At 49.5% G+C, this 13,950-nt stretch overlaps 1 protein-coding gene across 1 annotated transcript in view; it reads left to right on the plus strand.

The window, feature by feature from the left end:
- Positions 1-13,950, plus strand: part of drosha (drosha ribonuclease III) — an 80,027-nt gene that overhangs the window by 11,827 nt on the left and 54,250 nt on the right. The window contains exons 13-17 of the mRNA XM_076761508.1: positions 606-775; positions 2,288-2,412; positions 5,886-5,985; positions 9,901-10,008; positions 13,635-13,742. Coding sequence (XP_076617623.1) covers positions 606-775; positions 2,288-2,412; positions 5,886-5,985; positions 9,901-10,008; positions 13,635-13,742 — 611 coding nt within the window. The remainder of the gene's footprint in view (positions 1-605; positions 776-2,287; positions 2,413-5,885; positions 5,986-9,900; positions 10,009-13,634; positions 13,743-13,950) is intronic.

The following is a 13,950-nucleotide window of genomic DNA, read 5'->3' on the forward strand; positions in this document are numbered from 1 at the left end:
TTAACGCCTTTCCAGGACGGACAGGGCAGTAGATTTTTGCGTCTGTCCGTGTGAACGCTCATAAATGGAGGTCAGTAAATTCTGAATGAGCGTCTATTAAACCGGCTCACTTTGACCCGGCGGATCGCACGTGAGCGCCTGCTCGCTCCTCGCCTTTGTAATACCGATTTGAATGTTATTCCACGCACGTGCCATTATGTGCCTTCATGTATTGTAAGGCATCCAACCTTGCATCAGTGCCTCTGTTCACCTGCGCGTTCCCCGAACAATGCGATTGTGATGCACCGGGACGTTTTCACAATATGTAATATCGCTGCTAAAACTCCTAGTTGGAATAGGTGAGGCGGGGTGAGGCGCTGGTATGAAAACCTTGATTTTGGGCCAAGGATTCTGAGCAGTGAAAGAAAAGGTAGTGTGGAGGCCCGGTGAAACATTTTCCCTTGTGGAAGATGTCACAGCTTGTTCAATTCCACATATTTAACCTACAAAAAAAACAGAGATTTTTGCATGTCTTTAATGAGCCGTGAATCTCTGGTGAGCGGTTGGTGTTTCTATGCTTCTGTCCACGCGTGCGTTCATTTCTGCTGTGTGTTTACGTCCATCAGATGGCGGGAAGGAGGTGCTGTCCATGCATCAGGTGCTGCTCTACCTGCTTCGCAGCAGCAAGCCGCTGGTCCCCGAGGAGGAGATTGCAGACATGCTGCAGTGGGAGGAGCTGGAGTGGCAGAAATATGCGGAGGAGTGCAAGGGCATGATCGTCACCAACCCGGGCATGGTGAGGCCTCAGCGTCTCTGTTACGACAGGGGGTGGCCTTGTCTGCCGTCTCAAGGGCAGCCGTCGCCCCCCAACCCCGACACTGCAGGAATAAGGCTGTCCCTGTTAGCCTGTGACTCCAGCAGCCTCACCTATTATCCCCAAGGGCGTTTGCTGTCATCAACACTATTCAGGCCGGAGCTTTTATGTCACGATGAAGTTGGTTAACCTTCTTGTCTGGCCCGTATTTTAAAGGATGTACGGTAATTGTGTCTGGGTAAAGGTGAAGATGTCTTTGCTAGCTAAAAGGTTGCATATGAACAGTGAATGTGATTGCGTAACCTTTGGCGTGGGTGAGTTATTGAGTCAACTGCGCTTGCTGGCGGGACTGAATTGTTGCTGTCAGGACTTCCACGTAGGTGGGTGTTTAATAGTCTTCCATTGCTGCGCTCAAGTTGAAGATTGGTCTGCCAGTCAAACAAAGTCTATTAAAAAGGTCACATATAGAGACTCCCCCCTGTTTGCCGAAAATAGGACCATCTAGCGCGGCGGTCAGCAGTGGTTATCTTCCCCGTCACTCCCAGGGTTATTTAGGGTTTGGTGGTTTAAGTGGTCCCAAGTCCCTCTCCTCAAAGCAGCCATTAATGTTTTCATCCCCAGCTCTTTATTACTCCTCAAAGTGTCGCATTTGAAAAGCTACAGTCAGTCTTCAGTGTGCTCTCAGAGCTGACGCGCAATAGTTGGTCTATAATCAATGAAGTGTCCTCTCAGAGCTGGGCAGCCCACGCGTGCTCTCACTCTGTGGAAATCATACCTAAGGTGATATGTCAAGGTCACACATGCTGCTCCACGTGAAGGCGTCCAGTGCCAATCAAACACGCCACGCTCGGGTGATCGTGTCCCACCGCGGCGCGCTCGACAAATGAGGGCACAAATGTCATCAACCTTCCAACAGCTATGGCGCATTAATGCATAGGTAACGAATATGTATGTCAGCATTTACACTGTAATTGTGTGGAGACTGTAAACAGGGCCATCATCAAAGCCAATCAGACCTGATTATGTGGCTTTAGAGGCGGAATCAAAGTTGTGTGGCGACCTCTCGCTCTCCACTCAAAGTTTGTATGCAGGCCGTGGCGAGCGAGCGCGGCTAATGTCAAGGTGAGCCCGAGCCTCGAGCCATCTGCCATGCAGCTCATCGCGCCTTATGCTACAGCTCCTTCCTCTGATCTCGCAAAATGCCTGACAGGCTAACTGTGATTTGGGAGTCAGCGGAGGACGTGTTGCTTGTCAATCTCCACCCTGATAAGAGTGTCAGAAGTTAGCTCGCCATCCCTGACATCACTTTATCATCGTCGCGCGCTCGCTACGAGCCCAGTTTCTCGTTGCGTTCCTGTGACAGACGGCCCTGATGGCGTGGATTATTTGTTATTTCACGTATTGGTAGCAGATGATTGAATGAAGGCTGCCTTGTAGCTGTATGAGTGTTTATGCCGTACCATGACTCACTGCATTGGCTCTTCTCCCCTCTAGAAACCGAGCTCGGTGCGAATCGACCAACTGGACAGGGAGCAGTTCAACCCGGACGTCATCACCTTCCCCATCATCGTCCATTTTGGGATCCGGCCTGCTCAGCTCAGCTACGCTGGAGACCCTCAGTAAGATCACACACACACACACACACAAATATCGACTACCCATCCGAGCACAGATCCCCCTGCGCTGCGAACCATCTCCCTCGATCCTCATTCACCGGCGCTCTCCCAGGACGCTGTGACGGCGGAACGTTTCGTGTCGCATGTCGAGGAGGACGAGAGCGGCGTGTGTCAAGGAGGAGGGGAGATGTGGGAATGGGGGGGGGTGGAGGGATGAGAAAGCGAGCGGCGTGACATTTTCACATGCGTCGTCACGGGTCCCAGGTTTCCGCCGGGTGCCTCCGCCGTGGGGGCCGCCGCGGGTTTGCGTCTCGTGAATAGTAATGCCACACACAGACGCCACGGGGCTGCAGCAGGGAATACTGTACTGTGCTGCTGCATAATTAACCAAAGCAGTGTATTAGATCACGAGCCGCGTTCAGAGAGATGCGTCAACATCACGCCAAGCACCAATCAAAAGTGGGCGCCCGGCTCGCATTCTGCGCTCTCGTTCTAAATTTAAACCTGTGGATTTCTTTTTCAAATCAAATATGCGGCCTCCCTCGCAACAGTCAGGAGGAGGAAAGTGCCGGTGATGAAGATGCAAACAAGAGGATGATCATTAGAAAATCCATTTAGGCAGAACTAGTTTGCTTCTTCCCTCCGACTAATGTCCCCTCTCCCCCGCCGTTGCGTTTTAGCCGCCTGTCCGCCGAGCTCTTTCATCCCCTCGCACCCTGCTGCCATGTCAAACTTCTCAAAGCAACAGACAACGACAAATTTATGGATGAACTGGGACATCATTAGCTGATGCAGAAACGAGTAGTAAGAGACCAGTGGAAAGGATTTCCTGCCGCCGCTAATGATGCGTGTAGCGAGGGCAGGAGTCGGCGTTGATTGTGGCAGTGGCACAGAGAGGGAGCGGTGGACACAGCGGCGGCATACATTAACTCAGGAGACTGAAGAAGCTGTGTTAGTCTTCTTCCTTTCACGCTGCCCACTGGATGCGTTTGTGCTCAGGGCCGTCACTCCAGCTTCTCCAGCTCCTTCAGGGCCACTGAGGCAAGAATGATGGCATGCCAGAGGTCAGCCAATGTAAAGAAAAGAAAGCAGGAGAGGAAGGCGGCGGCGTGGCCGAGCGAGGATACGAACCGCATGCAGAATGAAAAATGCGTTTAACGTCTCATTGAATACGTCTTTTCTGTAAAAGACGTGGAGAAACACCCACAGCGGCTCAGGTTTGAACTGATCTCTGCAGGCTCTCGTGTGTCATGTGACTGAAACTGAGCGCATGATTTACATACCGAGCTGTGATTGGCTCGTTTTTCCCTCTGTGTTGGTGCACAGTGAAGTATTTGCTGAGCGCCGTGTTTCCATGAATGAAACCCTGTTGGCTTGTCGAAGTTCTATTTCAGAATCTGAAAATGAAGGTGTCGGCAGGTCGCGTCTCTGGAGCGTCAGAGGACGTTTGCATGGATTTGAGCTTTTCTTCATGCTGCTGTTTGCAGAGTTTGTGTGAATGGGTGGTAACATTAGCACAAAGGGAGAATAACCAGAGATTTTAAAAGCGCGCCCTGTGCTCTCTTAAGCGCGCTGCAGTGATTATAATTATCATTTCATGCACAATAAAATACTGCGAGTGAGCAGATTTTAAGTCGTAGAGGAGCAGCTTCTGCTTTCACATCAGTCTTAAAACAGAGACACAGCAATCAACAGCGCAGGCTGCAGCGTGTCTACGATCCGCTCTGTCTCTTTACATGCCGAACACACGTGTTCACTGTCTTGAAATCAGGTTGTGTGTCCAGTATCTCATTGCCAAACCCCGTATTGAACAGCCTCTCAATCAAAGTGTTATGGTTTCATGATGGGACGATTGGTCTGTGATCGTGACGCGATATCGGCTGCAATACAGACTAGAACTGAGGATTTACAGGTTTCAGTTTGGAGAATATTATAGATCAAAGACAAAACTGACAGGAGTTCAAGACTGAGGGAAAAATAATTACAAATCTGTCTGCTCCTTCAGCACCACGGACAGCACCGTGGACTCATCAACAGGCAGCGCAGTGAGACTGCTGATGTTTCAGAGCCGAGGTTCAGTACCATACAGGATCAATCAAATCATCTACTGCTTGTACTCTGTGTTTTCTATCTCACCTCTCTCTTTAGCTCACCTGCCAGCCTCCAAATATAACACATAAGTATTGTAGTTCTGTGTGTAACGTCCTCTAAGAGCCATCGTGGAGCGTTTACGTAACAGACGCGCACGCCAAAGAAATGGCGTTACTTCAGCCGACAGATGAGGCCGGCGGTGCTGCAGATGCCTGAAAAGGGCTGGAGATAGGAAACGGCAGAGACAGAGAGAGGCGGCATATGCTAATGAAAGCCTGAGCAGGGAGTGGCGAGGGCCGTGGCAGCGCTACCCCGAGAGCGCACAGCGGATCTGTGGAAAGGTCATTGGAGCGGATTGGGGACGAAGGGGCCTCCCAGGGTGGATAGACTCTCTCTCTCTCTCTCTCTCTCTCTCTCTCTCTCTCTCTCTCTCTCTCTCTCGCTCTTCTGTCCTCTCTCGCTCTCTCTCATCCGCTCGGCCTGCTTCAGTGCGGAGGTGGTGGTGAGCTGATAATCGAGGCGGTAAAGCCGTCTCATTCCCTCGTCTCAGTCTCTAATGAAGTCCCCACTATTAAAGCTCTATAATTCTTCTATTCCACAGCTCAACCCCACCTCCCTCCCTCCTTCCTTCCTTCCTTCCTTCCTTCCTTCCTTGCTCTCTCTCTCTGTCCTTCTTTCTTTATGCCTCTCTGCCTTTCTCTCTGTCAATGCGCCATCCTCCCCCCCCAAGCCCCCGCCACCTTACCCCTCCGTCCCACCAATCATAATTGAATAACTCTGGGTAAATGAGGAGAAAGTCTCCTGAATGGGAGCAGAACGGTCACACTCGGCCCTCAGTGCATCAATCAAGAGGTCTGATTGAAAAGAGAGGGAGGGAGGGAGGGAGGGAGGGAGGGGGGAGAAAGGGTAGGTGGTTAGTATGGTGGCTACATGTCACCTTGCCGATAACACCCTGCCTCCTTTCACATGCAAATGAGATGAAAGACAATGGGGTTTTATAGAAAGTGAGAATAAGGAGGTTGTGAGAGTCATGTGTCAGGGCTGCTCAAATGTTTCATGACTGAAAGGAAAATAAGGTGAAGTGCAAACCGTCAGTCTGTGTGTGTGTCTGAGTGTGTGAGAGTGTGTGAGAGAACGGCTGCTCTCAGTTCAAACAGTGGACATCTGAAAGACAGAGAATCTTCTGTGTCCACTGCCCTCACACGCCAGCAGCTAATGCAATAACGGCCGCAGGCAACTGTTAAATTATGTTTAATATCAGCCGAGCCGCAGATGAAATATTGATGTGTTGTAGCAAAGTGGGAGAGCGAGGTGGTGGTGGTGGTGGTGGGGGGGGCGTGGATGGACTCCTGTCAGCCTGACACCTCTTTATTTACTGTCGGCAGGTACCAGAAGCTGTGGAAGAGCTACGTGAAACTACGCCACCTGCTGGCCAACAGCCCCAAGGTCAAGCAGATCGACAAGCAGAAGCTGACGCAGAGAGAGGTGGGCTGAAGGGAGACAACCGCGCTCTGATGTGTTTCGTCTCCTCTGTCACACTCAGATTTTAACGTTGGCAGGTGGGCCGGCGTTTGTGTGGATGTGCTGCCACGCCGCTTCAGTTTAAACATTTTGGAAGCTCGTTTCCTGCAGATATGACAGAGCACTTGCACACTCTGCAGAAATAAGACATTCAAAGGCATTAATTCCCAAAACAAAACTGTTACCATTACTATTATTCCTGCTGCGCACTGATTCAAAGGCCGCTTATCTGCAACTTGTAGTCAGTTACTGCCTGACAGTAACACAGATGCTGTTTTGCTCGACAAAGTGACAAAGGCAGCATTATTTCCTGGTTTTGTTGATTTTTGTCCGAAAGCGCAGCCTCACTTTCACACATTCAGTGTTTCGCCACAGCAGAGAAATGTTTGAATGCGGGGCTTTATCTCAGAAACATATTCATCTGCACGTTAGCAGCACACGGCTAAGACTGGATACGCGTTATTCAATTTAGAAAATTCATTTCAGACACACAACCACTGGTTGTACTTAACTGTCACCTTACCTTGACCAAACAGTCAGATTGTCCAGCCTCCACAAGCGACCGTCGCCTCGTCATTATACCTTCACTGAACAGCCTGCAGAAATCAAAAGAGCTTCATTTTGCAGTTTGTATGAATGCAGCGCTGCTTCACACAGATTGACCCATCCATAACTCGAGACCCCTCCGCCCAGCGTGTTTCTTCATTTCTGCTTCTCATTTAGCTCAGAAATATCACCGATGTCAGTGTTCTCTGCTTTTGTCTTGACTCCAGGTATAATTACTTTGCTTTGTCTTTTATGCAGCTTGATAATACATAATTTAGATGAATTTACGGCTCAGAATAAAACCGCATGTGAAGGTCAAACCGCCGCTGGGGACGGAGAACGGAGGAGGTTTGGTGAAGTAATGCCGTGCAGCCGCAGGGAATCAGGGCGCGCAGGTGTGCCGAGCACGAGCTTGAAACTTCTCCACAGTAAATGCAGCTTTCCACTCTCTTAGGCTTCGAGTGTGCTGCAGATCCAGTCTCCTCCTTCGGTCTGTTTGATACACTCTGAACCAATAATGAGCAAGAACCCTGAGCTCAATTAACTTGTTTCCCAGGTAGCTCGGCAAAGCTCTCCGGCTAACAGGCCCTGACAATCCTACTGTCAGCCTGCACCGGAGCAATTAGTGAACCCAAACACATGCACGCTCACACACTGGCTCCATCAGTCTCCACCACAAGCATTAGCCACGTCAGTGTCTCTTCACTGCAGTGGCAGTGTGGCAACGCTGCTTATTTAATGCCCGAGGGAGCACTCAAGCTTCCTGTGCGAATGGTCTTTCAGTGAGAGACTAAACGTCTGCTCCTCTCTTAGCCATTTTCTGCCATTAAGAATCACCCTGTCAGGTGTTCGCAGCAATGTTGTGCTTCTCCGGCCGGCTCTTTTGATTCCTCTGCGCTCCCTCCGCGGAGCTCCGGGGAGACCGAAGGTGTGCTCCTCGGGTAGAACTGGCCTTCACACCAGGCTGCACGCCTCCTCGCCTACTTCCAGATCTCACGCTGAGAGCGTGGAGGGCTGTGTGTGGGCGGAGATGGTGTGGCGTTCAGGGGACTGTCAGTGTGTGCCGCCCAGACGGATTTAGTGCGCCGAACACTTGACTTGACAGACTGATGTTATCGGTCTTCTTCATCCTTCTGTATTGAAAAAATACAGAAGGATGTTGCTTTGTTATCTCATATCTCTAATTTGAATAAGTACGCAGCCCCGAGTCAGTACTCTGGCAGTGAACTCAGCTTCCAGTCTTCTCTATCAGCTCGGCATATGTGGATTTGAGGATTTGCTCTGATTCTCTCTCGCAGATTTGGCCAAGCTCAGTAGAGCTGCATGAGGAGCATCTTTGAAAAGCTATCTTATACTCATTCCACAGATTTTCCATTGGTTTGGAGTCTGGGCTTCAGCTGGGCCGCACAAGAACTTAACACTGTTTTCCTCAGTCTGTTCCAGTGCACTGGGATTTCTTCACAAGGATCATTGTCCCACTGCAACTTAAACTGGCCCAGTCTCAAGATTTTGGCACTTAAACCCCGTTCTTGACCAGAATTATTTATTTATTTGGTGAGTTTTAGCAAAAAATCAACACCAAGATCCAACAGGAAAAGACACAGAGAGTAAAATGAAGGTGACAGCACTGAGAAATGTCATTAAAGGTCAGAACGGTAGAGATAATAAACTGTAAAATGCTGTATTTTTTTTCATAGAATGAGCAGTATGTCAGCTGTATTGCTATTTGTAGAGCCTCATCAGCTGTGGGGTGCACAGAACAGGGTGGAGCTAAAGATGAGGTTTTATCCCACTGAGCAAATTCCACTACGGCACATTCCTGTTCATGATATATCCTGTTGGCACGGCTTCATTTTTTTTTTACATTGAATTCATTTGGCAGGAGCTTTTCCTCCAAAGCGACTTTCCATAAGTACACCGAGCCTCCATTGGAATAAGTGCGTCTTTCCCAAACGAGCATCATTTTGGCGTCAGTGTGGTCTGAGAGGAAAAATCAGGCAGATTGTCAGAAACGTTAAGATTTGATCTCGTGGAAACATCATGTTCAGATTTTCTGGAAATCTGTCCGTCAGCGTTGAGGAACCTGCAGCTTTACATCGTTCAGATGACGTGAAGAAAGCGGCGAGGCCGAGCTGAAGTCTCCTAAATGAACCTGCAAAAGCACAAGTAAGCCAGGGAGCACGCATGCAGCAGATGTGCACCTGTCTTCCTCAGGCAGCGAGTTCAGAGAGCGTCTTTGGTGTTCGACCTCGGCCCGATCCAAAACACAAACACTCCTCTCAGCAGACGGATGTGATGATAAAAGTCAAACGTGCCGCGACTCGTGTGTTTGACCAGCACAAAGTTGCTCTCTCCCTACCTCCCCGGCCTAATTGTTTACTTTTTGTACTTTTGTCCACTCCCTGACCCTGTAGAAAGCCCTGCATAATGAAGTGTTTACATATCATTCGCACTTCGCTGTGATTACTGCTTTCCATATACAGCGGCTGGCCGTCCGCGGGAGGATCTGCTGTGTGTGGTTGCGCATGCATGTGCGGCGCGTGGGCGAGCGTGTTCACTTTGATGCACAGTTCAAAGTAGGATGGCATTATTTATTCATGCCTTTGTTGTTCTTATTTCCTCTGCGAGTCAAAAATTCCTGGCGTTCCATTTTAGGCAGATCACGGCGAACTCAGACGGAGTCAATAGCGTCTCAGTTGAATGAAACGCATTTGTGCGCGCACACATTTGGGAGGTGCAGTCTGTCAATACATCTTCCATCTTGGTTGTTATTTGTAGGGCCCACTTGTGTCAGACTCCCCCCGCCCCTCCCCCCACTGAATTTCCAGTTATTGGCTGCAGGGCTGACATGATGCTGTGTGTGTGTGTGTGTGTGTGTGTGTGTGTGTGTGTGTGTGTGTGTGTGTGTGTGTGTGTGTCTGTAATGATTCCTCCTGCTGCTGATGGAGGTACCTCTAGGCTCTCGTGTGGTGGTCCTAATGGGCAGGCAGGTGCCTCGGCTCTTGGTGGCTGGGCCTGAAGCCTCGGAATCAGCCTTCCTGCGCCCAGTATTACCACCACCGCAGCCCACAGCCATGCTGACCCTTTGCAGCGCCTCAATTAGCCAGGACCAGCAGAACTGTCACTTCCCCCGTTGCTCCTGTCCACTGCTGTGCTGTATGTGTGTCACGCCGTGGAGGTTTCAGTTTATTGCATGTGCCAGCCTATCTGTCGGAGGAGCGGGAGTGAAAGCAGGGGGAGTGGGTGAGGGCGGGGTGGGGGTTTGAGGATGGGAGCTGTCCCTGAAGGCTGTGCTCCAGCGGATCAATAATTGACTGACTGGTTGTTTGGCAGGAAGCTCTTCAGAAGATCCGTCAGAAGAACACTATGCGCCGTGAGGTGACAGTGGAGCTCAGCAGCCAGGGCTTCTGGAAGACTGGCATCCGCTCCGACGTCTGTCAGGTAACACCCGTCAACCGCGTGCATACGCCAGTGCTGACACGTGCGTTCATGCCGCAACACGTACGCATGGATCTAACATGTGCATGCAGACACACACGTTCACGTGCTCACGCATGCACAGATACACGCACGCACTGTTTTACATAACGATCACAGCAAATCAGGATTTGTTTCATCATCAGAATCATCAGTTCATCTTTTCATTGAGTGTAAAGTCAGAAAGTTGTTCCCACGACCCAAAGCAACATCATAAATGATCAAGAAAGCTCTTTAAATTGTTCCAGAGGTTTGGCTCACCTGCTGAAACCAAACTATCAATACTGAATCTGAATCAGAGCCTCCGCAGTGTAAACAGCAGCCAGACCATGAACGGCCCTGAAACTTATCAATATGACATTAAAGTCTAAACTGACTGAAAGCCAGCTAAATGCTAACTGCTATGATTGTATTTAATGCACATTTAGAACTTTCTGCCACAGTTTCTGTCATGTTTTCCTGCCTGTAATAATGGTGTCTGTTGTGATCATCCGTCACAGTTTACTGACCGACTTCCTGCTTCACCTTTGAGCTGCTCTGTTCTGTTGTCGTCCTGTGCAACACGTTTGGTTTCATGACGAGGTTTGGATGATCTTGCTAAATGAACAGGGTGAATCCAGTGACTGATGGGAATGATGGCCTGGACTACGAAAAAATAAGCCCCAATTTGTAATACAGCGCAATGAGAGCGACTCAGACCAGCGCTCACAGCACAGCCACAGCCAGAAACTTGGCTTCTGATCTTTCCACCCATTGCGTCACTTCTTCATTCAAGTGTCAGAATCTGAGTAAGGAAAGTGGAGTCGTACCGAGCCTCAGCAACCATACCCTTCATTAAGTAATGCCTCAGACCTGACATTTTATTTATATTTCGAGTTCGGCGCCGCTCAGCGTGGCTGCGGCACGTGCGCCGTTATCTCCCTTCATGCACTTGTTAACAGGAAAATAAACCAGGATGGAATTATATCTCCACATGGTCCATATGTTATCTTGATTTCAGCGAAGTGGGACAGTATGTGCGGCTCACAGTCGCATGCGTGCGTACAGTGTAGCATATGAAACCCTAATGAGACTTGAACCATAACTCTCAGTGTGTTAGCACCATGCTGTGCCCACTAAAACATACAGAGCTGCAGTTGTTCGTGGATTTGTCAGCGTAATGAAATGCACCAGTCCGCTTTATTTTATCGTTCTTTTATTTATTGTCTAGTGCAATATTTTAGGCCTGTTACTCAGAAAATAATTGCTATCAGCGTGGCACGTCTTTTCCTCCGAACACATCCCCTATCCCTGGGTGCAGCGAGGATAGCCTACAGCTGGTACCCGCGCTCACGTTTGGAGAGGCACGACAGAAAGTTCTAGCCTCGCAAACCAGACCTCTCTTACAGCAAGGTCTAGCAAAGAAAGATCCGATCCATAATTGCTGCCCAATTATATTTGCTTCAAGCTGTACTGCTACGACTAATTGGTTCATGAATAATTTCAGTTGGAACTGCGGTGGTACACTCTGCACAATGTGTGACACAGACGAGAGATAACGGCAAAACTGACCCGTAGTTTCTTGATTCTAAAAGCACGCGCTGTATTCAGAGCAAAATCAACCCCCTCATTACTGACATCGCTTGGCTACACCAAGGTTGTTTCACTTGAAAGGCTCTGTCAAGGACCGGGCTGCACGTCGGAGGCAGGAATGAGATTTATTTATTCGTCTTTGCTTGTTTGCTTTTTTCTAATTTTGTGTTTGCACGTTTTGTGTTTGTGCTTTGTCCTCCTGCCTTTTCGCGTCCCTGATCACATCCGTGCGAAGGCCATCAGTTGGTCAGAAACATTTCAAGGGAAAGGGGGCTTATTTTCTCCTCTACGACGATAGCAAAATAAGTGTGAGTGGGTCTTCATTCGTTGCAACAGTGCGCTCTGTTTCTCGTATTCATTGTCACGCACGTACAGGACCAACCTCAGCTCCGGGAGAGTTGGGACGCAGCGCAAAACATGGATAGAAGCAGAATGCAGTCATCGTTCAGTGACGTCCTTTGTACAGTCATGTGTTCACAAAGGGGTGAACCTCGCTCCATCCTCGTTAGTGAACGACTGAATGCCCCTCTCATACCCAGTCATGATGCGATCACCTGTTACCAACGACCCTGGAACCATGAAGCTGATGAGCTCAAAGGTTAAATACATCGTCTTTGCACTGTTTTCAGTTGAGTTTTGGTTGAAAAGGATCAGCATGTTCATCACATTCTGCTTTATTTATGTTTCACAGCGTGTCCCAGCTTGTGTGGATTGAGGGTTTTAAGTTGGAGTAGAGCGCTCTGAGCCTTTAGCCCCACGCTGACATCTCTACCACACGAGTCACAGCGCACATCTGCACAGATGTCCTGCTCAGTGTTTTATTTACGCCGTAAGAAACAAATGGATGCGATTAAACGGAAAACAAGCCGGGACAACCCTTTTCCTGACATTCCAGTTAATAAAATGAAGACACAGCGAGTTAAAGTGCAATTTAAGATTCAGGCTTGTAATATTTCAGCCAGGGGAGAAGAGAATTCAGGCCTCTGGTCCAGTTGGACGGTGGCCAAACTGCCCAAACGTCATCCGTGACAGTAAATTAGAAATTCTCCACCTTTTAATTACCTGAGTATCAACTCTAACAAGCCTCAGCCCCGCCTCTCTCCACACACATATACTCAGTCACTCCAGCAGTCATCAGAACGGGTCAGGAGCTGTAGACACGACCAGGGCCTGGCTTCGTTAATTGGCTGCTTAACAAGGCCTGGGGAGTGTGTCACCGCGGCCCCTGTGATGGCCCCAGGGCTATGTGGCAGCGCTGCTTGTAGCCGCCGGGCCTCGGGCTCACCCTCCCCAGTAGCACTAATTAAAACATGCATGGCTCCCTCCTCTCTCATGTGGTGGCACGGGGTTAATGTGTGTACACCAGCCTCGGCTACACTTTCTCAGCCGCTCCGACTGGCCGACTTGATAAGCCTCCGCTAATGATTGTGTAGATTGGGTCTCTGACTGTCAGACTCATTTGCTGACCGCCGACTGTTTTCTCTCTTGCCTTCGTTCTGGCTTTCCGTGTCACACTCCCTCGCTGATATGCGCGGTCACATCACTCGCCGAGTCCCCCTCGCCCTCACTTTGTCGCGCTCAAACTTTCTTCTTTGATGATACGAGGGTCAGAGGGGGGCTGCCAGTGTTTGTCCGAATGTGAGCGTGTCAGCATGTCGAAATGGGCTTCGATTTGACTGTCCTGTCCAAATGTGAATTTCCCTCCTCTCCGTCATTCCCTCTCACAGTGCAGCGATTGGGTTTTTGATTATTTCATCTCTCTGTTGCAGAGCACCACTTAATAAATAATGACTGGCTGATTGATTTCTCCCTCCCTGCTCCCTCTATCAACCCTCTGCCTTTCTTTCTCGCAATCTCTTCATCACACTTTCTCTCAAAACCTGCTCCCCTCACTCCTCCTTCACACGAGGCATGATCCTTATTCTCTGTCTCTTCCCATTTTTTTCCTCTGTCCAATATTTGCCTCCTGTGCTGCCTCCTCTCTTGCCCTTTTTGCCAATTCTCTGTGTCCTCCACAGCACGCCATGATGCTGCCTGTTCTCACCCATCACATCCGATACCACCAGTGTCTGATGCACCTGGATAAGCTCATTGGATACGTCTTCAAGGAGCGCTGCCTCCTTCAGGTAAGGCGCAGTCATGACAGCTGCTTGCTTACAAAGTGATGTGACCATGCCCCAACCCAAGCTGCATTATTTAAAGGCTGGCATAGTCGATAACTAGCAGGGAAGGTAAGGGAACAGCTCTTTTAGGCAGGCTGCATTCCAGATAAAAACGTAAACATTTTGTGCAGCCGTGAGATCCAGCGAGGCGCCGCTTGCCTCATTATTGTGC

This window comes from Chaetodon auriga, chromosome 21 (assembly GCF_051107435.1).
Source record: "Chaetodon auriga isolate fChaAug3 chromosome 21, fChaAug3.hap1, whole genome shotgun sequence".
Taxonomy (NCBI): Eukaryota; Metazoa; Chordata; class Actinopteri; order Chaetodontiformes; family Chaetodontidae; genus Chaetodon; species Chaetodon auriga.